At 39.4% G+C, this 25,003-nt stretch overlaps 3 protein-coding genes across 3 annotated transcripts; 1 reads left to right on the top strand and 2 right to left on the bottom strand.

Moving 5' to 3' along the window:
- Window positions 1-51: 51 nt before the first annotated feature.
- ubxn8 (UBX domain protein 8) lies at window positions 52-7,127 on the bottom strand. Its single transcript, XM_036529626.1, has 8 exons — window positions 6,943-7,127; window positions 5,633-5,758; window positions 5,287-5,357; window positions 4,090-4,212; window positions 2,787-2,939; window positions 1,950-1,991; window positions 936-1,010; window positions 52-439 (listed from the first exon to the last, which is right to left on the bottom strand). The coding sequence occupies exons 1-8, from the start codon at window positions 7,025-7,027 to the stop codon at window positions 269-271; spliced, it is 846 nt and encodes a 281-aa protein (XP_036385519.1). The 5' UTR covers window positions 7,028-7,127; the 3' UTR covers window positions 52-268.
- Window positions 7,128-7,931: 804 nt separating this feature from the next.
- Window positions 7,932-14,301, bottom strand: mat2al (methionine adenosyltransferase II, alpha-like). Its single transcript, XM_036529803.1, has 9 exons — window positions 14,119-14,301; window positions 12,407-12,484; window positions 11,533-11,655; window positions 10,947-11,059; window positions 10,581-10,724; window positions 10,021-10,239; window positions 9,612-9,794; window positions 8,694-8,827; window positions 7,932-8,034 (listed from the first exon to the last, which is right to left on the bottom strand). The coding sequence occupies exons 1-9, from the start codon at window positions 14,195-14,197 to the stop codon at window positions 7,932-7,934; spliced, it is 1,176 nt and encodes a 391-aa protein (XP_036385696.1). The 5' UTR covers window positions 14,198-14,301.
- A 4,454-nt stretch (window positions 14,302-18,755) lies between these two features.
- si:ch73-234b20.5 (uncharacterized protein LOC449923 homolog) lies at window positions 18,756-21,188 on the top strand. Its single transcript, XM_036529805.1, has 3 exons — window positions 18,756-18,898; window positions 20,098-20,259; window positions 20,876-21,188. The coding sequence occupies exons 1-3, from the start codon at window positions 18,896-18,898 to the stop codon at window positions 21,017-21,019; spliced, it is 309 nt and encodes a 102-aa protein (XP_036385698.1). The 5' UTR covers window positions 18,756-18,895; the 3' UTR covers window positions 21,020-21,188.
- Window positions 21,189-25,003: the final 3,815 nt, after the last annotated feature.

The raw sequence follows: 25,003 nt of genomic DNA, 5'->3' as shown, positions 1-25,003 counted from the left end.
CCTAGATCCATCCAGTAAGTAAGCCAAATACCAACACATCCAAATGGCCAATGCGTTCTATGTTAGAGAAAAACAGCAAAGAAATATTTGTCAGGAGCTGTCCAGAGAACTTGGTTCTTATTTGCAGCATATATACTGGGTGCCATTTTCCAGCTGGTGACTATTGGCATAAATATTCCCAATCTGCCTTCTCCGGTGTGTCTTTGTAAGGCGTCTGCATCCTGAATTCTTTAGCGCTTGAGGAATGTGGTCTAAAGGCGATGCCTGTTCAAGTCATGGATGGGTCTTTCTCTTCCACATTGAGGACTGTGTCCATCCTAATACCAGCATCCTCAAGGGTCAAGTCCTTCCCCATTTGAAGGGGTGTGCGTGGGTAGGAGGTGCAGATTGTGTAGATCGCAGGATGGTATCCAGTCTTCAGAAGCCAGTCCACCAGAACCTGTGGGCAGCACGGCATGGAATATCTACCATTTTCCATCTCATTTTACAGACTGTAGGGAATTATAACATGTTCACAGCCCCCAACAGAAATTAATTTTAAAGGATTTTTAAAAGTTGTAGTTTTTAATCAGTTAAGCTTGTCCTTCAGAAAAAGTTCAGCTTTAACCTCTAGTGCTGAAACATTGTTACTCTTCCCCTTTGATACACAGACAACACAGCCAAATGCAACAACCTGAGGGCCAGGGTGGAGGGGAAAAGTACATGGCAAATATTCAAACACGCAAATCCAACAATGTCTTCATTGTGAAACTACTGCTTGGTAACGAAATGTACTAAAAATGGATACTTCTTTGTTCACGAAAAATGGTTATTATAAAACATTTTAATTACTGGACTTTTAAAAGGGGTATAAGGTTGGCCAACAGTATTTCGCAACTTCGCCTTTTGTATTTTCTTATCTTTGGTAAGGTAGGGTGGGAATATCTGACACATACCAACGAGTTGTGCGATTTGAGGAACTTCCTCCGGACTGTTCTTCCACTGGGGCATCTCAAGGCCACCCTCACAACCTGAGAAAGGGTTAAATGTGCATGTTAATTCCTGTTATGACGTCACCTAAGTATTCCCAAAACATTTGGTTGTGCCCATCTATTTCACATTCTGCCCCCATCAGAAAATCAACTTCAGATGGTAGCTAAAATGAGGAATTCTTAGACTGCACTAAAGGCATCTGATGAACTGATGAATTCATGGCGGTTGGTATCTGCAACCAGAGCTGAAGGAAGTATGTCTGCAGATGGCCACAGCTAACAGCACAGCCCTGCAGATAGGATCTGTTTGTCAGATAAGCATGAACATCGGCGGTTCACGTGCTGTGACACTGAACACAAAAGCTGCTAGTCCTGTGTTCAGGCCTGCTGCAGCTCTTGGTTCTTCCTTGACACAAGATATATTTATGGTCTGGCTTGATTGAAGGCAACAGACGTCAAAGCGTACCCTAATTTGAACGCACTGTCAATTCTGCCTGCTCCATTTTAAGCCTGACTGATTGAGCTGTTTTGATTGCTGAACATTTTCAACAGGCAAAAATGCTACGCAGCAGAGATCTCAACTGCAGAAAATATGTGACATTCATCCACTCCAACCAAATCTCTGTGAATTTAGTGGAGAAACTTTTTTTTATGAACTAAGCACATTACTAACTCTTCTCCCATGTTGTATCTCATCTTAGGTTCACAGCACATGTAAAAGTCAAGCCAACCCCACAGCTGAAATTACATCATCTCTCAAAAATGCCAATCAGAAACCCTGCCCAGTAGGAGAAACAATTAAATCTGTTTTCATTTACTTTACATGAATCTTGAGAAAACGCTGATCACTGAAACCTGCACACTCCTTTGTTCTAGATGGCTGGATCGTTTGCTTCATTTATTTGTTCGGGACATTTGTTTCCTGCAAGAAATTTAAAAATTGCTTATCGCAGCTCTAGAACACATGAAAGCACTCACCCCCTCAGCATCTTCTGGTGGTTCGTCTGGTAAAACCACAACCTGCTCAAACATGGGAAAGAAGCATTCATGCTTGTATGCATGAAGAAATTAAGCACACTTCCCTTGCAGATACTGTCAAAAGGTTTTAGTTTGTGTATTCAGTAGTTACTATACACATGTACCTTTACATGAACTGCCTTGTTTTACAATTAGTGTAGACTGGCCAAATAAAATCCACAAAAACACTGTAATTGTGTTTGTTTCTTTTGTAAGAATCCCATTTTCATCAAACTGCCTCTTATGGGGTGCCAGGAAATCAGTTGACTTCATTATGTCTACTGTTGTGAAGGTACCCAAATTTGGCTTTAGTTCATTATGGAACAATCTGAATCAGCACAACGCTCAGACTCCCCTGATTACCAGTATAAATGTGCTACGGACCTGCCTGAATCACAGTCTAAGGGACAAACAAAAACTCAGACACTGATCAATCCAAAAATCCATTAGCATGGAGCAGAGAAATTCAATAGATTTAAACCAGACACGGCTTCCCCCACAGGCAAGTGCTGCTTTGTTTCAAACTCTGCAGACAAAGGATGATAATTGAAATGTCTGTGCGAACCATGTGTTCAAGCAGTGCTGGTGTATGCATGCGTACACACATACCTGTGCATATGTATCAGTGCGCATGTTTGTACTGTGTGTGCATGCATGTGTGTATATATCTACGTGTATGCATAAGTATGTGTATGCGCTCAAGAGTTCATGTATATGTGCCAGCAAGTGCATGCATGTCCGCCTCCATCACGGTTTGGGTGAGGGAGTGCATGCTCGTGCACGAGCGGGTCAGCTTACCCTCTTTGGCTGAGGAGGGTCAGGAGGGGGAGGGGCTCTGGTGGCACTCTCCGGCAGCTTTCTCCTCCTCACGGCCTTCTGATTTGGGGTTTCGTTGTCCCCTTCCTCCGCCTCCTCCTCCTCCTCTGAGTGTTGTTCAGATGTCTCTCCCTCCTGCACATCAAAATAACAAGCGTTTGCAGAAACAGAGATGGTGGCGGGGAGCTTGTGCAAAGCTGCACATGGTATTAGTGTGCCTTCCAAATTTCAAGGGCAGTAGGTCTATGACAGGAGCATGGTGGCCAGCTGTATACTAAAACTGCACTTAACTGCACTGTGCTACAAGTACAATGCCACCAAAAGAACACTACAAGTATGGACCTTTCCCTTCAATGGCCTCAGTGAAGGGATACAAGCATCTTGAGGTCATAGACTTATGACACTAGGACTGTATGTATGTTGTCAAAGAAGAGCATGGATTTTGGGTACCAAATTTTTCTGGCACTAGTCTGAATGATTGATCATTTGTGACTTGGCCATGATACACTGACTAACTGTGACACAGTGACTAATTGTTGCATATGCACATCACCTCATTACTCAGAGTGGTGACTGGACACAGCTGATGATGTGATTTAACCTTTTGAGTGTAATGTCAGGGGCATATCAAGGGTGAAAAACAGAAAGGAAATACTATGCCCCATTTATTGAAAGAATGTTGCCTTTATACCTTTGAAAGCTGGTTTAAAGTCACTTGGAATGTTCAGGCAGAGGTTTCTGCACAGGCATGCACAACCAAACATAGTCCTCAATGATGAATCCCAACCTTTAAACCTAAAAACATATGCTAAAACATTTAGCCACGATGAAAAATCAAACTAAAAATACATGCACAAATAGAGTGATATGCTTCTTTTGATGCTCACGATGCATGCATCAGTGGTTCTTAAGTAACTTAACCCATTCAAAATTGGATCAGTGAGTCTGATCAAAATCTGGTTGATTAGCCAACCAGTTCCTGCACTTAAAAACACTGTAAAGAGATCTGTATTTGATCTGTGATTTCAGTACAGGTGGGAATGCCAGCCCCATAGTCATGGCCAACTGCATAGTTATGTGATCCAATTGCATGGAGTACCAATAATTTCATGCGTTCAGAATGTATGCAACACCTATAAAATCACGTGATCAAAGTGTATGGAGACCCAATAAAGTAATGTCATCAGGATGTATTGAGAACCAATACAGTAATGTCATTAAAATGTATGGAGAACCAATAAAGTCAACTGATCAGAATCCATGAGGGAATCCCGAGGTTTCTTACCCCCAGTGGCTGGCCCTGGGTCAGCTTCCAGGCCTCCCCAGTCATGCGGTAGAAGTGCTCCTCCTTCTTCCTCAACCTGAACTCCTGACGAGGCTTCAGCACAGACTCCTGGTATGAAGATGCCTGATAGGGCAAAGTCATTAAAACCAGATCAATGTCACAATGAGGATAACCACTCAGTTCTTTCTCACTTTACTCAAAGCCATCTCCTTTATATGCAAACAAATGCATACCCAGTGCACATACAGTTACCTGACAAAAAGCTCAGACTGCTGACAGTAAAGCCCTCTAAACGTTCAAATTAGTCTACAAGGGAAAGCTGAGGACTCTTTGGCTCCAAGGGTAATGATAAAGGTGGTGTTAATTCATGCACAACCACTCCCTGACACAAAGTGATCAGACTCTGAGGTTTTATGCATATGTGCAAAGTGGTCCCTTGGGACAACACCTCCTCAAGACCTTCCAGTAGCTGTCATGACTCTTGTTAGCACTGTCAGCAGAAATTCAAGGGCGGCTCTGAAAAGCATCGTGTTGACTAGCTAAAATTCAAATCCCTTCCTTTGAACTCAACAGATGGCGCACTAGTGACACATTGACATAGATCGGCTCCTAAGACAGTGAACGTTTAGCAGGACAGGAGGCCAGATGGCATACCAGAAGCCACGTCAGGGTCTGGACAGCTAATGGGGCTGGAGCGCATCCCAATTTCTGTGGCGCAGAGCAGCTTTACAAGCTCTCCCCCTGGAGAGGACGCCAGTCCATGGCAAGCACACTGAAGTTTTCTGTACATCAAGCACAGAAGTAATAAATGCGTTTTCTAAAACGTGAGGCGTTAAACCTACATCTTTCTGTTATCGGTGTGGTTCCGCGGGCCAGTCACTTGCTTGCTGAATTTAATTAGGCAGCATGGTGTAGTAGTAAGGAGCAGGACTAAGAAACCAAAGTTAGCTGGTTTAATTTCCAAGTGGGGCACTGTCGTTGTACACTTTCCCAAGGTACTTGACCTGAATTGCCTTAGCCAATATCCGGGTGCATAAAGGGATAGTATGTGAAAATCGTAAGCTTTGCAAGTCACTCTGGATATGACCGCCTGCTAAGTAAATAATGTCCATATGCATCTCACAAGCATTTCTGCAAGACAGCATGAGTGTTTCGGCTGACTGCTGTCATTCCAGGCAGTGCTTTCTTTCTTCATACCTTCTCGGAGTGTTTCTCTTGTTGCTCTTTCCTGGCCAGCTCTTGCTTCCGTTTCACCTCTTCCTCAGGAACTTGAAAAAATAACATAACAACAGAGAAGATCACAAGCAAAATCCATCCAATGTTTTCACAAAGTGACAAGCAGGCTGATTTTACAACTCCCCCAAACGTGCAAGCAGTACATCAGTAATGCTGGGACTACGCTCTTTAAAATTAATTTTGCTTACTGTAATCTTATTATCGTAATTTGTATTACTACATATTCTCAACAGAGGGTGCCTGGACACATGTCAAAGATAACTGCAGAACTCAAATATTCATGAGGGATCTATAGGGATCTACCCACCTTCAGGGTGTGTACGAGGGGTAGGAGAGGAGGATCTAATCCAGGGATATAAAACTGACACCAGCCAGCTGGACAGACACAAAAGGAAAAGACCTCGACCTGCCAACAGCAGCGCCCCTTTCACTCCTACGACAAAACATGAAACGTTAGGCTATCTGTGAACCCACAGCTGCATTTCAGCAGTGTTGTGCTAGTTCACACTTGACAAGAGCTAGCTCAAAGTTCAGTTCACACTGAACAAGTTCACGTTCATAGCTCACAATTTTAAATTTCTTAACTGTCTGTCTGATGAGTTGCACTAATAAAAACGTCTCAAGTATGGAATAACGCCGTCCGTGTTTATTCATCAAGCAGTAACTTTAACCAGTGGTGGACACCCCTGCTTCAGAAAGTAAAAGTCCTACCACGTATTTGTTCTAGCCATTCACTAAACAAGGTGATTTCACTAATTAGCTCCTCTAACTGGCTGAAGAGTTGTGCTAATTAAATTCAGCTGGTGTAATAATTGGCTAGAACAAATATGTGGCAGGACTTTTACTTTCTGAAGCAGTGGTGTCCACCTCTTAAACCCACCCAAGGATTCCTGAACGAGTTCAAGTCCACGTTTTTTAGTTGCAAACGGATACGTTCAATTTCACGGAAAAAATGAGCACGTTCATGCACAGCACTGCAATTCAGTTAGCTATAGTTCCACCTTACTAGCGAGCAGTACAAAAGTCCAAAATTAAAAGTGAAGTTTATGAGAAACTTTGGAGTATACGTGTGATTTTCGGATGAAATACTCTTCAGCATCAGTTGTGAAAGGCAGAAGTGATACATGAACCAAAAACCTTACAGCTGTGTCTAGCAGACCAATTTCAATAACAGACATGTAAGATAAATCATATAGCCTGTTGGACAGCTGCTAGCGTTTTAGCTAGCTAACATCAAGCTGTATCACATAAGAGTTAACGTGAGCAAGCTATGTCTAACTACCAGGCTGGATAGGTTTCCAGATAAAATTTGCTATCTGTGGCAACTGGCTAACTAACGTTAGCTACAAATACGCAACGTGAAAGGTGAAAACTCGTGTTTCAAGTGTTAGGTGTCTTGCTTGCCGTGGACAGCGGGAGTTATACTGCATTGTATAATTTTGTCTCCAGTACAGACGACGAGACAAATGTGAAAATGCAAGTTTTGAGGTCTAGCTGACTATCTAGCCGTTTTGTCTTATTTGACAGCTACACTAGCTTATTCGAGAAAACGTAGCGCAAGCTACATGGTAGCTACTGTTGTTGCTAGCTGTCTTAGTTTGCTAACAGCTATCTTACCCATGTTGGAACTTTTCATTGATGCATAACAGAAAAGGGACAGGGACAGAATCGCAAAGAGCACAATCGTCCTGGAGGCAGACATCCCTTCGATGGATTACCGTTATCGCTTGGCTAGTTAAAACATTTATTCTCCATAAATAAACGGCTAGCTAGCTAGGCTAGCTCTGTCTACGGTCTTTTCCTGGTTGGGACACGCCCACTTGCTACCTTTGTCGTTTGCGTACCGTGCGAAGCAAGACAGAAAAATAACATAGTGAGAAAAATGACATTGCCCCCTATCATTGACGTGCTGTCACATCTCCATAATTAGAGTGGGTGATTGACGTAGTTAGTTGCAGTTATATTTAGTGGGAAAGCTACCAGCGTGGTGTTGGAAATTGATTCAGACACAGGGCCCATGCCCAGAGTTCGCTGGATAAATATACGTCAGATATGATGACATTTGTGTTTAGTGTCGTTATTCTCACACGAACAAAGGAAGAAAAAGAGAGAAAGTCACCTTCTTTACATTATTATTTACTTCATACCACTGTGTAGTATCTATGAGAACTCACTGTCAGCACTAATTTCATAAGCTTTGCGTTACCAAATATGATTCTTAATTCATTAGCAAAAGAGTGACATTTGGTTTAACATTTCTATTTTATACAAAACATATGAAACAACAAATGAAATCATAAAACAAAGATGGCAAGCTATTTATTCTTTACTTGAGTATGTAAATCAATATTTAAAATAGAAATCCAGATACACTCTGTGTATATTAGTCAAAATTTGTGCAAATTTTAGCACTAAAAATCAATACAAGATCTGCATAAGTTTAATTACAGGCGATTATTAAACATTATATTCACAGTCTCACAAAGAGATTATACATTTGCAACAATATTAGCTATGTCTATGATTTTAATATCCATCCTTTCAAAAATATAAAATCACTGTATTAACGTATTGACTTAAAGATTCATGAAGAAATATCCACATGATCAAAACACCAGTGATTTTGGCTTCTCCCAAGGAAATTCTTCTCTTCCAAAGTGTCCATAGCAGGCAGTTTTCTGGTAGATGGGCCTTTTCAAATTGAGCTCCCTGTGACACCATGAAGAAAACCTGTTAGCATTCTATAAAAATAAAAAGATCCTACCAGGCTACCCCTAAAGGAATGACACCACTTTATACTTCAAGCAGATGAATCTCATCTTTGTTCACAGGTACAAGTACTGTATTAAACTGTTTACATTTTAGTCTTTATCATGTTATCAGTCATGTTACCGGTATTTTTCTTTTCAGTTTACTCTGAAAAACCACAAATAGCTCAAATATTACTGGTAAATTGTTTTGCCTATTTTGCCTATTATTAGTACTGAGTACTGGGTCATGTGTTTGTAATGAGTTACAAGTAAATGAGTTATTTGGTGGAACAAAGCCAACTGTGTTCTACCACTATGGACTCCCAGTCATTGCTAGTAAATGACACAGCAAAAATACAAACCCGAATCTCATCTGTATGACTTAGCCATTCTGACAGATGCATTTGGGAGCACATCTCACAGTTATTAATGTGCTATGGATTTCCGACTCCAAAACAAGAGGAAGACCACCTTCTGAAGTGTCATATTTTTACTTCTAATTCACCATTTAAACATAACATACTTCGGTACAGCCGATTTTGTTCATTTTAGTATTAATAGGAAAAGACTGCATGGGCATCATAGCTTTACAAAAACATAAGAGTGATTTAGACTGACCTCAAAATGACTCCTGGCCGCAGGTCAAAATTTTTCTGCACAATCTGTAGCAGCTCATCTTCATCCCGGGTGGATGTGCCATAGTGAAACACAGAGATGGACAGAGGGTGGCTCACACTGATGGCATAGGATACCTATGAGCACAAAGTGGGAACAGGGATTTCAGATCCAGCAAATTCAGAGTTCAGAAATATTACCAAGTACATGTGTTTCTTTCGATGTCTGTGCTACAGCGTAACCTGCTTAATGTCCGCACTGCTCAGCAGCAAAATTTTGAGATGTTACGCAAGTTGAGATATTAACCATTATTTGTGCATCAGTGTACACTGGTATAATGTGAATCCTTCTCCAATTGTAAATTATCATTAGACTCTTTTATGCAGAAACTTTAATTTTTAAAGCTATTTACATACTTGATAACTTTAGGGATTGGATATGAGGAGGTTTACCTAGGGAATGTGTTAGTATTGCACATGGAATGGTATAATGCTTAGCCTGTTCATATTGCATTGCACTTACATTTCAATCTAGGCACGCGCTTACAACCTCAGCACTAACTGTGGCACTGATGGTCGTTCATATGTGGTTAGTGGTGTCCTGTTTGTACAACCTTTCATGCCACTTTATTAGATACAAGGTCTTAATGTCCAACTGCAATGGACACTGAACTACAGCATTTTTTGTCATTTAGCAGACACTCTTATATAGAGCGATTTACAAGAGCTTACCAGACTTACAAGATTACTATTACCCAAGCATGGACAGCATGCAAATACAACAGGTATTATTTTGTCCATATTCTAATCATTATTTCAGGCAATGTGCAGATTGATTTAACACGTCTGATCTGGAATGGTTATGGTGTCCATTTTGTCCAGTATGTCCATGTAACTGTGGCTTAGGATATCAGTACCTCACCTGGACCAGAACTCTCCTGCAAAGCTTGGCTTTAACAAGGGACTTGGCAACCCAGCGGGCTGCATAAGCTCCAGAACGATCCACTTTGGAGCAGTCCTTCCCAGAGAAAGCACCCCCTCCATGGCCACCCCAGCCACCGTAGGTATCCACAATTATCTTCCGACCTGTAAGTCCTGCATCACCCTTTTAAGAGACCAATAGGAATCTGTCATTTCTGACTGAAATGTCTAAAACATTATGTATGAGTTACATAATGTGTAGTAACAGCATATCCCTTTAATTCATATCAATGAATCATGAATGGGAATATATGCTACTGGTATAGAATATGCAGAAACTCTGCAAGACGAAAAATGCTTTTGTGCTCCTGTGTGTCAGGCAGCAATGAACAGGTAAGGCTTTGTCTTACCTGTGGGCCCCCCATGATGAATTTCCCACTGGGCAGAAGGTGGTAGATGGTCCTGTCATCCAGGTACTTAGGCGGGATCACAGCTCGGACCACTTTTTCCATCAGGTCCTGGCGAATCTCCTGCAGACTGACATCACTGCTGTGCTGTACAGAGATGACTACCGTGTGGACTCTCAGTGGCTCCATGGCACCCATGTTCTCCCGGTACTCAACCGTGACCTGTTAACAGTGATCCAAATATCCAAATAACAGCTGCTTCTTTAATCATATGGGTACTAGGTAACTGTCTTTTCATTCATTGTTGTTTTTTTAACTAAATCTGTTTATATTTTTATTGAGTTCCACATCTACATCACTGAGGTTTTATAAATATATATTTTAAATTCTCACTGAAAATCTCACCTGAAACATGAAAATGTCTCAGTAACTGAGGTGTCCCTTGCTTGCATCGCACAATGGAAAATGTGAGAGAATATTGTTCCCTGTAGTTTATGGCTTTTTAAAATTGTAATGCTGAAAACCATTGCTTTTAACAAAGCATTCCAGGGAACTTAAATTACCTGTGTCTTGGAGTCTGGTCTTATCCAGGGGCACACTCCATTACGAGAGAGCTCCTTCATCTTGGCATTGAGCTTATGAGCCAGGAGGATGGTCAATGGCATGCACTCCTCCGTTTCGTCAGTGGCGTAGCCAAACATCAAACCCTGGACAAGGGAGTAGATTTCTTCATTTGGCCATTGTTAGACTAGAAGATTTGTTTAATTTGTTTACCTCAAGACCGTTTGGGTTTTGGCTGAATGTAAATCAGTTATGTCCCCTGGATAACTGACTGAAAATGACTCGATAACACTAAATCAAAAACATCCTCTAATTCATTAAATGTCTCACGTGACAGTTTTGATAGAGGTAAATTCCTGACAACACACCTGGTCTCCAGCACCAATGTCATCCTCATTCCTGCCTTCAAATACACAGTTGGCAATCTCGGGGGCCTGAGGTTCAATGGCCACCAGGACATTGCAGGTCTTGTAATCAAAACCTGCATGACAGAATAATTGTATGAATCTCTATACCCATCTGGTTTTGAGTTGTTTAACTTCTAGCACTATACTGGGACTATTTTGAGACGGTCCCTTAAAACTGTACAATGTTGCCAGAGAATGACTTTGTTTATGGTAAATATTTTGATGGGGTTAATTTAATCAAAGTAATCAAATCAAAGAGTTAACTTTAACCTGTACTTCTTTCTGTGACACCACATTATCAAATATGGGTCCTAAATGCTGTGAATGTTTCCTTGACAGTTGTGAAATCTACCTGAACTGGACTGTTTTTGTAAAACAGAGTACAGATTCATTGAATCTAATTTAGAGCAGTTATCTTGCTTGTTTTAAACCTTCAAACTTTCAGTCCAACAATATCCACTCATTTTAGCCTTTGTAACCCACATACAATAGTTCAATAAATGCATCATGAAATTAATCATCTAAATTCAAATTCATTATACTTTACCTTTGGAGGACTCATCATAGCCAATACTTTTAATGGTGTTTCTAACAATGGCCTGAAGGTCCACTTTTCCTTTAGATGTGACCTCTCCACACAGCAGGATCATGCCTGTCTTTGCCACACATTCTACAGAAACAATGAAAAGTAGATTCATTTTCCATACGCAGAGCCAGGCAAAAAAAAGGAAAAACACTCTGCATTATCATAGCCACAGATAAAACATGACATGTGATTCTCATATGCACACCAGAAACTTTATATGGTGACATATAAGGTGACAGCTGGATTTCACAGCTGGGTTCTGAATATGCTGTATTTGCATTTGAGAAAATGAGAACCATGGGTTGAATTATGTAAACAGGCCAAAATATGAGAATTTAACACATCCATCCTCTTGGAAAAGAACAGTATGCAGTGCAAAACCTAGGAAAGTAACACTATGATCATCTTAATTGGAGCCCCGAGGAGCCTGCACCACAAACTCTCCTTTGCTGCCAGTTCTAACATTGTCAGATACAGGATTACAGGACCGTGGTTCTCTTAACAGTGTAGCCTACAGGATACATGAGGAAGGCAGAAACTTGCTCTACCAAAACCCCCATGACCACAATGCCTGTCCACACTATGCAAAGATACAAAGAGCCAGAACTGAAATCACCCATCATCTATTCTATGCAGCCTCTGACGAGATGAGACGACACACGTCTTCAATACAAGTGACGGAATATCAAATAATGGAAGAATGTAAGATTTGCTTTCAGGTCCAGAGGGTATCCACCTCAGTGTACTGCCCAAACAGCAGTTCAGCTCTGCTCTTACCTGTTAAAAAATTAAATGTGACAAGCCATGATTTTCTGAAGATGTTCGGAGAACTTACCACAAGCCACTTTGGAGTCAGGATCTTGAGCCAGGTAGGCATCAAGCACAGCGTCGCTAATTTGGTCACACATTTTATCTATGAGAAAAAATAAAGATACTGTGACATAGTATGTGTGTATATGTAGATATAAATAAATACAGGAAATAGAAATTTGTACTTTCTGTTTTGAACATATGATCTGAAAAATAATATCAGTAAAGGCAAGGTGATCAGTCTTTTGGACAAAAACACTGTCAGAAAAAGTTGCCTCATTAACACTTGTCCTTATTTGGAAATAAATGCCATTAAGGAAACATAGTGAAACCTTATGTCACTCAATATAAGTTACAAGTTACCAGATTCACATTGTAAAAAAATATTTTTAAACATCCCTACTGTCCTTCAAGAGACCCACAAAAACAACAAGTGTAATGAACGAATAAAGTAAATGAAACTCAATCTAATTTTATTTGTTGTAACACATTTTTGCATTGGAAATTGTCACTGAACATACAGCATAATGCATTTTCCAGAGAGAACTGAACCTCACAAATGTCACTCTGATCTGTTGTATACTCTTATATCATCCCTACTAATTATTATAATACTAAATGAGTAAGTGGGATTACAGTATATATGTATTGTATATAGTCTGTAGACATCAAGAGGTTATCCCCGAGTCATTTTTACTAGTAATGTGCTAATACAGTTACTCAACTTCAATATATTTTTCAGAATACAAACCTATCCAAAAACGTATTTGGTAGAAATGGGTAAAAACATAATTATGAAAAAAGTTAATGCCTTAAAACAGGCCTCTTACATGTTCTCTTATGAATTTATCTGTATGTTCTCTTAAGGCCAGGTCAGATGAGATCCTCAGAAATTACTTTGCTCACAGTAATAAACTATATGTCCCACATAAGACTCAAGGTCAGTTAATAGTTTATTAAGGCAATTCACGGTGATAAAACCTTTGCTTTAGATTACCTTTGTATTATCCGAAAAAACTGCATGGACCTGGACTATAAGCTATAATGATACTATTACAGCTATGCTGCATGGATCATGAAACTTTGTAGGTATATTTAAAAAGTTTTGCATTTTCCCGATTACATAAACGTCAAAAGCAACATTTGTGACTACGATTAATAGGACTGGTTATAAAACCTCTAGCGCTGTTCTGTGGCGTATTAGAGGCTAGCTAAGGTAACTTCAGGCATGTCATGACATGATCACACGAGGCTGTAGAAATTCACTAGGTGATCACACATCCATGCAGATATCCAAGCCTAACCGACAAGTAACATAAATTCATAAACATATATGTGATCTTAAAACAACTAAATATGAAACGCTGTTGTCACGGAATAGCGGTAGTTACTCCCTGTCTTTAAATCGAAACTGCTTCCCTAATTGTTGTCTTTCAAGCATGTCAAACAGAATAGAAGCCTAAAAAGAACTTAGGAACAGCCACAAACGGACTATAAGGTAACGGACTATATATAGGTCTATAATCTCACAATAACATAAAATCTTAAATCAGAATAAACATTTATATTACAGTTCCCTGACAGGCGCTGTTAAATCCATTCATTCTCGAGAGATTTGTGTCTACACTAGCCAAATATGATTACTGTAAAAGTTGTAAGTAACCTGCTAGGTAGTGTGATAAAGTAGCAAATATCATCCCCAAGTACAAGTAAAAAATTAGAAGAAATGTAACAAACCCGAATGTCCCTCCCCGACGGATTCCGAGGTAAAAAGGAATGTTTTTCCTTTGGATTTGCCGGACCCGGTGTGGTTCATTTTCGGCTATCTAGCTAACTAAACGTACGCTAAGGATTCCAATGAACTCAGACTGCATCAAACGTTCAGGATTCGGTAGTTGTACCAGATGGCTAGCTAGCGGACAATGGACTCTCCTTAATTTATTACGTAAGTAAATGAGAGCACAGTTCAGCACCAGAAATGTCGCCAACCAGCTAGCTCCAGAGATGTTTTATGTAGCCTAGGCCTGCTTCTAGTAAGACGAGGCTGAAGTTAGCTCTTCACTTGTAGCGTTTTATTCAGTTGGCATCTTAATCGGCCGCTCGGTAGAACTGAAGTGGGTTTTAATCCGCAGATTCTTACTCATGTGCTGTTTTCTGTGATAAACCGATCCAACGGGCTATTGCATAGAAACACATGTTTTTATTTGACAAAATTGGCACTTTTACCAATTTAATGGACAATTTAAAACGGAATTATCTGTGTTTACATGCGATGTACAACGTTGTGGATGTTCACGCAGATCAGGTCTGCGCAGATGCCAGCTTGGATTGTGGTCAAGGTAGCAAGCACTGAAGTGTTTACTCTATGTCGGGCAAGTTGTTCATCAGGTTTCTCTTTAGGACACCTGTATTATCTTACCTGGGGTAGTTGTATTTTGATCTTACCAAACTGATCTTACCTATCTAAATGGACAGCAAAGTTGGCGCATATGACTATTTTCAAGTTTCAAAGTTTCAAGTTTCATTGTATTTAACGGGTTAATTAATTTCGGACCAGTCATTTCTCCATTCCCTCCTGAGGACCTCTCTAGGGGGGAGTTGTGTTTTGCCTGTCCCAAAATGATTTTACAGTTATTTTGTTGTTACACAGGCATTTTCCACTGTGTTTAAAGGGTTAATTCATCTTGGGTTACTCATCTATCAGCTGTGACTTAAAGGGATGAACATTGTCTTCTAGTGAAAGTTGTATTTTGCCTGGCCCAAAATCATTTTTCCTATCTATATGGTCAGAGAAGTTGGCATATATGAATATTTTCTTGTTACATGGTCATTTTCATTGTATTTAAAGGGTCCATTCATGTTGGATCAGTTGTTTATCAACTCCCACTTGAAGAAACTGACATTATCTTTTAGAGAAAGCTGTGTTTTGCCTGGCCCAACATGATTTTACCAGTCTAAACAGGTGGCAAAGGTGGCACACTTTTGTTAGTTAGGCATAGACTCAGTAGCCTAATGTTAGGGAAGCAGGTAGCGGAGCACTTTCAGTGGTGATTCCTTGAGACTGTTTGGCTAGCACTGTTGTCTGTGGAGCTAGGGATGAATTGCCTTTAGCTTGACTGGGAATGATGTTCGTCATTTGAGTTAGTTGTTCGAAGAAATGCGGGTTCTGGTCGTACTCGCAGAGTTGCAGACCTCTTGCATGTGTAATAAAGGCTTATTTCATGTGGGGCCACTTAATTATGAATACCCACCTGGAGACAGCTGTATTATATTATCTGTCAAAAATGGCAAGTTACACACACATTGCAAAAATAGACCTTCCATTTAAATAATTGATATCAAAATGAGGCCAATGCAGACTGAACAATTTGGGTGACATGACCTCACATAAATTTAACAAGCACTATTCCAAAACAAACCTACTCAGTTTCTGACATTCTTTTGCTAAATTAAGAATTGAAGATGTAGACTTAGCCTAAGTGGATTTTTAAAATTTTCCAAGGTTGTTTGTTAGCTAGATATTTGACTTATATTCTTCACGTGCAAAGCAAGTTTGCTGACTCTTGGTTACATTTTGTGCTGATTATTGCTTGACAGCTTCATCAGACATATGACAAAACTTCCACTAGGTTCTTTCACATTCTTCAAAATATTGTGTGTAATACTTAAAAAGACCAAACAGTTTCTGACTCATTTTCTCACACATTCATACAAAACTCATCACCCGTTCAATTGCCATATTCTTCCATAAGGCCCTAATTCAAATCCAAATTGCTGTTCTAACATCATATTTAATTATTACATAGCTGTATAATGATCCCCCCCCCCCACATATTTGCATCTGCATGCATCTGCATGTGAGAATACAGAAAAAAAATATTAATAAGCTCCATCCCAACGAAAAAAAGGCTCTGCGGAAACAGCAGCTTGTAAAATGTGGTGAAGTCAGCTGTTACCTGAGTATTGTTATCTGAACAGTTATTGTTAACTGTTATCTGAGTATTCAGTACTTGGAGCCGGTAAGTGAAGTGTAGAGGCTATAGCTGCCACGGCAGAGTTTTTTAGCTCTTTCCTTTGACCTTGCATTAAGTGTTTTGCAATTTGTCACAATGTTTTGAAAGATATTTAAAAAATTGCATTCAGCTATTTTATTTGCATTTCTGTTTTATGCAAAAAAAGTATTTGCATTTTGTCATTTGACAGATATCCAGTGTGACTGGTACAGTACAAAATGCCTGTGGTAAAGCTGAATTAAGTCCAGTTAAGCTTTTTTAATTGTGTGTCCTGAAGAATTAACAGCTGAATGAATACGTTTTTGAGTACTTCCCCAAAGGTGATAAATCCACTCTTTCTCATTCGCTTGAGTTAAGAGATCATAGATTTGTCTGCAAAAGGTCAGGGTGGTAGTTTTAATTTATTGCCACATTCAGCCCTGCTAAGCTTTTTCATCGTGCACACAATGTGGCAAGCATTTTAACATAATTTTTGGTTACTTCCCATTCACATACTTAGTATCTGGGACAGTGTTGTAGCAAGAGGACACGTAGTTATGTGAGAAAATATAGGTGGATGAGTTTATGCCATTATGGCTGTCACTTCTCTCATCAGGGAAGAGATGCTTGTGCACAGGGCATCCCATTCAATGAAGTTCCCTCTGCCTACACGCACAGGACCTGCTGAATTCCTACCACAGTTTGCCATGGTTCTCCTTCTTTGCCTTGCTCTTCATACAGCTGCAAAATTATGTTTGAGTGTGAGCTTTTTCCCCACACCTACCCTACAATAACCTCTCCTCTTTTCCAGAGACTGACATCACATTCCCAATTTCTGTGGCCATTTTTACAGCAAGCTGCAAATGTTACTAAGTTGATGTGACAAATGTACACCTTCAATGTGATGCCTTTCAAAGTCACTGGTCTCACAGGTGCGACAACATTGGCTCTTCATACTACACGCAAGGCAAAGCATGCTTATACGCACTGTCCGGAAGAGGTCTGCGTATTTCACTCAAGTGTCACATAATGTGCAAGCACTCGCGCTTGCCATATATGTTGTGGACCTGCGTACTCTGGTGTTTCAGTTTTTGTCAACTGCATCACTCCATGTACAGGACAGACAAACCCTGGACTGTCTGAAACAAAGAAGTTCTATGCATGGGTCTGTCACAAGTGTCCAGACAAATTTACAGGTTTTACTATGGTAGTATATTCATAAACAGCTGAATAGCTAGACATGGTTATTTGAAAGTAAGTATAATCCTAGGCTTGTATCCTGGGGTACCCAGCCTGTCTGCACTGTTAAGATGAAGCTGCATGTATTGACAATGTGTGAAATGTAAGTCACTGCAAATGAATAAACAATAAAAGAACGGGCTAAGAGGAACAAATGTATGGGTTAAACAAAGACAAGTCTCCTGAAACTCCTCAATCCATGGCGTGTCCAAATACCTATTTCTTTTGACAAATCATAATGACTCAGTGTATAGAGACACTCACATTGCTTTAGATCAAAGGACAAAATGCCTGTCTCTTTTATTGCTCTAATTTAACTGAAGCATGAGTCTCACACTGTGGCTGGAAATTCAGTGCTGTTGTTAAACTGATAGAGCAGTGTGTTGTAGTGGTGAGGAGCAGTGCATATAACCCAGGTTTTGCTGGTTCAATTCCCTTGGGCAAGGTACTTAAGATGAATTACCTTAGTAAACATCCAGGGGTAGAACTGAATAATATGTACTAATTAAAAGTTACAGTGGATGAGAGTGTTTGCTAAACAAACACAAGACTATAATAAAAATATAGAAAAAGCTGCAGTGCTAGTTTATGAATCTTTAGGTGGTGAAATTCAGGAAATGTCTGACCATCAATGCCTTGGAAGGCTACGATGAGCCATCCATTGTACATTATTGAGAATGTACAACAGGCAGTTATTCTGCGCAGCCTGTCCTTACTGTCACGAACACTAAATGATCTCAGTGTGTGTGGGAACCATATGTAAAGCATTGATATTTTTAACCACTCAAATTCTTCACGGGAAGAGACAGTACTTCCATTATAAAGCAGAGCAATGGAGAGTTTCTGCACTCATCAACTACGGAAACAGATGGAGGAAGTGACCTAGCTGTTTTATACAGCAGTACCTTTGTCAGCAGCTCTCTGATAAAGGAACTAGCCTTTGACCAGCCATATGAGCTTAGTTCTGACCTGAATCAGGTGCTAGGTCTGTACTTGGTAGGTCAGAATAGAGATAACAGACATGTAAGTAGCCAATCAGAGTTCTCGTGTACACCAACAGTGGTTAATGTATGATCTGGCAGGGCAGGGCAGGAAACCTGTGTTGAATTGTCTGTACCTGTTTACTCAGACAAATATCTTAGCTTGTAGCTGCTGGAGGCCTTCTGCTTAGTCCTTGACTGTGATAATAAGCTTGAGCAGGCCATTGTGAAATATTAACAGTTATTTTGATAATTTGTTGTTAGTCGGATCAGCGTTCCATAGAAGTGCCTTACGTTACAGACATGGTAAGTGGTGGGGCTTTTGTTTTTTAACATTTAAAAAGGGAAATGTACAGCACTTAGTTAACCTTTAGGAAGGCACTGGATCCGGTTAAAATGTTTGCATTGTGGCTAAAGCTAGCATTTAAAGGGACAGCAACCAGGAGAAAAGGTGAGCATAGAATTTTACTTCTAGAATAGGAGACAGTACAAGTGTACAATACAAAAACATGATATCTGTACTAAAATGCTGTGCTGAAAGTCTTGTGAGCATTGTATTTTGAGGCTTTTTAGAATCTGTGACAAACATAATATTGGAAGGAGGAACTCTATCCAGTGGTGGAAGGAAATGAAGTAAATGCTGACAGCATTAAAATGAGACCGGCTGTAAAGGTGACTGCTAAGTGTAAGGGTTAAATGTACTCTGTCTATGACTTACAAGTAACTTGGATGAACAACCTCAACAAGGAACTTACAGTACTGTGAAAGCACTGAATGCTGGAGGGAGTAAATGTCAATAACGTGTTAAAAAGGGAATGGCAGAAAGCACCAGTGATAAGAGAACATTTGTTTGCTCTGTTAATAAATGCCCTTAGAGATACAGTAAGTCAGCTTTAACACGTCTGTAATACTTTACATCTACATGTCTAAGAATACATTAATACAGTCAGTCAGTAATACAGATGGGCCATGATACTGGATGGAAAATATTCCATTATTCAAAATGAAATAATTCAGCGTTCTCTGGGTGCATGGTCCAGTGATAACTCAGAGGCTGATTGATATTGCTTAGCCTGCTTTCATTCTGAATTACACCCTAAAAATATGACTAGAGTGCAGTGTGGGATAGTGAAGCTGTGCTTTACAATGAATTACATAACATGAAATCAAAACGATCCGTTGTCATAATTATTGTCACTTAGCCTTCGGAACTGCCCTGGTACACCCCCTACACTGTTTTTTGCATTTTATCACCCTAAAGGCATGGGGTATTTGATCAATTGTTTTATTTTAAGAGTATTTGTTATTGTCCTTTTTGAGTCTTGGTTTCAAGTACTGTCGCTATACTTACTGTATGCACTTTTGTACGTCGCTTTGGAGAAAAGCGTCTGCTAAATAAATAAATGTAAATGTAAGTACAATTTCTCATCTACCCTTTTTCTGAACTCTACATTTTGAATTGAATTACATTTCTTTCTAAGGTGCTGTCTTTTTATCTCTCTAAGGCTGATGTCAGTGCTCAACCAGCAGGGCCAACCAAGCTTGAACAAGTTCAGGATCAGGTCAATGATGTCAAAGTAATCCTGAAAGACAACATCAACAAAGTCATGGAGAGAGGGGAGAAACTGGATGATCTGATTTGCAAAACCGATGACCTCCAGATAACTGTAAGTCTCCCGCTAAAGACCTCAAATAAAAGCCTTTCCAACTCATTTCCTGCTTGTTTATAGCACAACATAGCAACACTTTTGACCAAAAAAGAAGGGTTTGTTGATCCTTTCTTTTTTTAACCCATTTCAAGCTTAATATGTTAGCCTGCCCTGTTTGTAAAGTTCTTCAGTCCTAGCTCTCTGTAAATCAACAAGAGATGTGCACCTTGAAAATGTGCTTTTCATTCCAGTTGGAGGAACGTGCTGTAATAAATTATTGCACTAATACAGCCTTCACTGGATTAAAAATCAGATGACATGGTTGCATTCCAGGACAAGATGCTGGACTTGTGGCACTATCAATGAGAAAATATCTTGGTATCTCTCTTATAGAAGTATAGAATGGGAGTTATGCACCTTGATCTCCATCTAAAATGATAGGCTATGGTGATGATCCTGAACTAAACCAGTACTCACCCTTTAGTCATTTTCGTTCTAACACAAAAATGTATGTTTTGAGTGCTGCTTTCATCTAAGTTCTTGTGAATATCGCTGGTCGCTTAAGTCGCTGATAAATGATGCTTCAAAACACTCCTGTTATTTGATGTTGGTATACCATTTTGTTACTTCCCAGGCGGATTCGTTCCAAAGGACATCCACACGCGTGGCCCGAAAATACTGGTGGAAAAATATGAAGATGATGATAATCATAGGAGTGATCGTGGTGATTATCATTGTCCTCATCATTCTATTTGCCACCGGTGTCATTCCCTCATGAGCATTAGGCCAAACCATTTTAACCATCTCCACAAAGCCAAGGTTAATTTTTTAACAAATATAAACTTATGACTGTACATAACCACACCTTTCATACTTTAAGTGAAGAAGCGGGCCTGACTTTTGGATGCAATATAGGCAAGAGAATGAAGGCATGGCCAGAGAATGTAAGCATGTGTTGTTTATACTTCTGGTGTATGTTTCTTATTTAATTTGATGTTTAAGTGTTATTCTCTTCTTGGTTCTTCATAGACCTGGTATCTTTCATTGTTTTTGAAACATGATTTTGATCTTAACTTCCACTGATGAGTGAAAAATGTATACATTGCTGTTTCTTTTTATTGTAAATGTTTTGCACATAAAACTATTTTGTCATTTTAATTCATAAATGAGTTGTACAGAATGAAATGTGACTTGTATATTGCCAAAATTCCAGAAACTTTCCCAAAATTCTCCATGAATTCAGTTCATTTTAATTAATAAAGCTGAAGGTTATTGACTGAATTTGAATGATCCCCTGCAATTGCTTTGTCATATGTTTTCAGTATTCACTGTATCTCAAATGAGAACAATTTCTTTGCCATGTACAATGATGTGAAATATTATGGAATATTTCTAATATCATCAAATAATCTACCCCAGAAAGAACATATAAAGTCAAAAGAAGACAAAGATGAAACACACTACTTCTGAAGGCATTCAGTGACATGCAGTTTCCAAGAAAACTATAGTATTAATCTGTTTTTTTTTATTTCAGTGATAAAATGTAACCATATTGGAAAGCCAATAAAATGACCACTTACAACATACATCACAGATTTTTATCACTTTCCTGCTGGACGTCCTCAACTAAAAAGAAAAGGTTCTTTCTGATACTATTGCAATACAATTGTTTATTGGTTCAATGCATTCTTCGGGCTTAATTCACACATTCTCATTTTTTCCAAATTTTTCTGCACAATCTGTAGCAGCTCGTCTTCATCCCGGGTGGATGTGCCATAGTGAAACACAGAGATGGACAGAGGGTGGCTCACACTGATGGCATAGGATATCTATGAGCACAAAGTGGGAACAGGGATTTCAGATCCAGCAAATTCAGAGTTCAGAAATATCACCAAGTACATGTGTTTCTTTCGATGTCTGTGCTACAGCGTAACCTGCTTAATGTCCGCACTGCTCAGCAGCAAAATTTTGAGATGTAATGCAAGTTGAGATATTAACCATTATTTGTGCATCAGTGTACACTGGTATCATGTGAGTCCTTCTATTATCTATAAGTATCATGTGAAGGTATTTACATACTTCATAACTTCAAGGATTGGATATGAGCAGGTTTTCCTAGGGGAATGTGTTAGTATTGCACATGGAATGGTATAATGCTTAGCCTGTTCATATTGCATTGCACTTACATGTCAATCTAGGCATGCGCTTACAACCTCAGCACTGATGGTTGTTCATATGTGGTTAGTGGTGTCCTGTTTGTACAACCTTTCATGCCACTTTATTAGATACAAGGTCTTAATGTCCAACTGCAATGGACACTGAACTAATGGTACACAATGGACAACATATACATTTTTTTCATTTAGCACATGCTCTTATATAGAGCGATTTACAAGAGGTTACCAGACTTAGAAGGTTACTATTACATAAGCGTGGACAGCATGCAAATACAACAGGCCATATTGTCCATATGCCAATCATTATTTCAGGCAATGTTGCTTTAACACTTCTGATCCAGAATGGATATGGTGTCCATTTTTTCCAGTATGTCCATGTAACTGTGGCTTAGGATATCAGTACCTGGACCAGAACTCTCCTGCAAAGCTTAGCTTTAACAAGCAAACAAAGAAGTTCTATGCATGGGTCTGTCACAAGTGTCCAGACAAATTTACAGGTTTTACTATGGTAGTATATTCATAAACAGCTGAATAGCTATAAAACATGAATATTTGAAAGCAAGTGTAAGAAAGAGCATGTGGTTTAGTGGTTGTAGACCTGGCCTAGAATCCATATAATTGTATGTTCAGTTCTCAGGTGGGGCAGTGCAATTGTACGTGTGAGCGATGCTTGAATCCTAGGGTACCCAGCCTGTCTGTACTGTTAAGTCGAAGCTGCATATATTGACAATGTGTGAAATGTAAGTCACTGTAGATGAGTATAAACAATAAAATAACAGGCTAAGAGGAACAAATGTATGGGTTAAATAAAGGCACGTCTCCTGAAACTCCTCAATCCATGGAGTGTCCAAATACCTATTTCTTTTGGCAAATAATCATGACTCAGTTTATAGAGACACTCAGATTGCCTTAGATCAAAGAACAAAATGCCTGTCTCCTTTATTGCTCTAATTTAACTGAAACATGAGTCTTACACTGTGGAAATTCAGGGCACACCAACAGTGGTTAATGTATGATCTGGCAGGGCAGAGCGAAAAACCTGTGTTGAATTGTCTGTACCTGTTTATTCAGACAAATATCTTAGCTTGTAGCTGCTGGAGGCCTTCTGCTTAGTCCTTGCCTATGATAATAAGCTTGGGCAGGCCACCATGAAATATTAACAGCTATTTTGATAATTTGTTGTTTGTCGGATCAGCGTTCAGTAGAAGTGCCTTACATTACGGACATGGTAAGTGGTGGGGCTTTTGTTTTTTAACATTTAAAAAGGGAAAATGTACAGCACTTAGTTAATCTTTAGGAGGGCACTGGATCTGCTTGAAATATTGTTTGAATTATAGCTTAAGCTAGCATTTAAAGGGACAGCGACCGGGAGAAAAGGTAACCGTAGAATTTTACTTCTAGAATAGGAGACAGTACAAGTGTACAATACAAAAACACAACATGATATCTGCACTAAAATGCTGTGCTGAAAGTCTTGTGAGCATTGTATTTTGAGGTTTTTTTAGTATCTGTAACAAAAAATAATATAGGAAGGTGGAAGGAAATGAAGTAAATGCTGACAGTGTTAAAATGAGACCGGCTGTAAAGATGACTGCCAAGTGTAAGGGTTAAATGTACACTGTCTATGACTTACAAGGATGAACAGCCTCAACAAGGAACTTACAATAGTGAAAGCACTGAATGCTGGAGGGAGTAAATGTCAATAAAGTGTTAAAAAGGGAATGGCAGAAAGCACCAGTGATAAGAGAACATTTGCTTGCTCTGTTAGTAAATGCCCTTAGAGACACAGTAAGTCAGCTTTAACACGTCTGTAATACTTTACATCTACATGTCTAAGAATACATTAATACAGTCAGTCAGTAATACAGACGGGCCATGATACTGGATGGAAAATATTCCATTATTCAAAATGAAATAATTCAGCGTTCTCTGGGTGCATGGTCCAGTGATAACTCAGAGGCTGTTTGATATTGCTTAGTCTGCTTTCATTCTGAATTACACCCTAAAAATATGACTAGAGTGCAGTGTGGGATAGTGAAGCTGTGCTTTACATTGAATTATATAACATGAAATCAAAATGATCCATTGTCACTTACCCTTCAGAACGCTTTTTCTGGACTTTACATTTTGAATGGAATTACATTTCTTTCTAAGGTGATTTTTTTATTCTCTCTAAGGCTGATGTCAGTGCTCAACCAGCAGGGCCAACCAAGCTTGAACAAGTTCAGGATCAGGTCAATGATGTCAAAGTAATCCTGAAGGACAACATCAACATTGTCCTGGAGAGGGAGGAGAAACTGGATGATCTAATTGGAAAAACCGATCACCTCCCGGCAACTGTAAGTCTTCTGATAAAGACTTCAAATACACACCTTTCCTTTAACTCATTTCCTGCTTGTTTATAGCACAACATAGCAACACTTTTGACCAAAAAAGAAGGGTTTGTTGATCCTTTTTTCAAACCCATTTCAAACTTAATATGATAGTCTACCCTGTTTGTAAAGTTCTTCAGTCCTAGCTCTCTGTAAATCAACAAGAGATGTGCACCTTGAAAATGTGCTTTTCATTCCAGTTGGAGGAATGTG

This window comes from Megalops cyprinoides, chromosome 5 (assembly GCF_013368585.1).
Source record: "Megalops cyprinoides isolate fMegCyp1 chromosome 5, fMegCyp1.pri, whole genome shotgun sequence".
In the NCBI taxonomy this organism is placed as follows: Eukaryota; Metazoa; Chordata; class Actinopteri; order Elopiformes; family Megalopidae; genus Megalops; species Megalops cyprinoides.
Note: the sequence above shows the minus strand (reverse complement) of the source record. Positions and strands in the feature narration are given on the sequence as shown.

Excerpts from the sequence above, each read along its gene's own strand:
- ubxn8 (XM_036529626.1), bottom strand. The coding sequence starts at position 7,027 with ATGTCTGCCTCCAGGACGATTGTGCTCTTTGCGATTCTGTCCCTGTCC. Across the intron at positions 4,213-5,286 it reads AAGAGAAACACTCCGAGAAG|GCATCTTCATACCAGGAGTC; the intron begins GTATGAAGAAAG and ends TTGCCCTATCAG. Across the intron at positions 1,992-2,786 it reads ACCCTCCTCAGCCAAAGAGG|GTTGTGGTTTTACCAGACGA; the intron begins GTAAGCTGACCC and ends ATGTTTGAGCAG.
- mat2al (XM_036529803.1), bottom strand. The coding sequence starts at position 14,197 with ATGAACCACACCGGGTCCGGCAAATCCAAAGGAAAAACATTCCTTTTT. Across the intron at positions 11,060-11,532 it reads CTATGATGAGTCCTCCAAAG|GTTTTGATTACAAGACCTGC; the intron begins GTAAAGTATAAT and ends TCTGTCATGCAG. Across the intron at positions 9,795-10,020 it reads TCATCATGGGGGGCCCACAG|GGTGATGCAGGACTTACAGG; the intron begins GTAAGACAAAGC and ends GTCTCTTAAAAG.
- si:ch73-234b20.5 (XM_036529805.1), top strand. Across the intron at positions 20,260-20,875 it reads CCGATGACCTCCAGATAACT|GCGGATTCGTTCCAAAGGAC; the intron begins GTAAGTCTCCCG and ends GTTACTTCCCAG.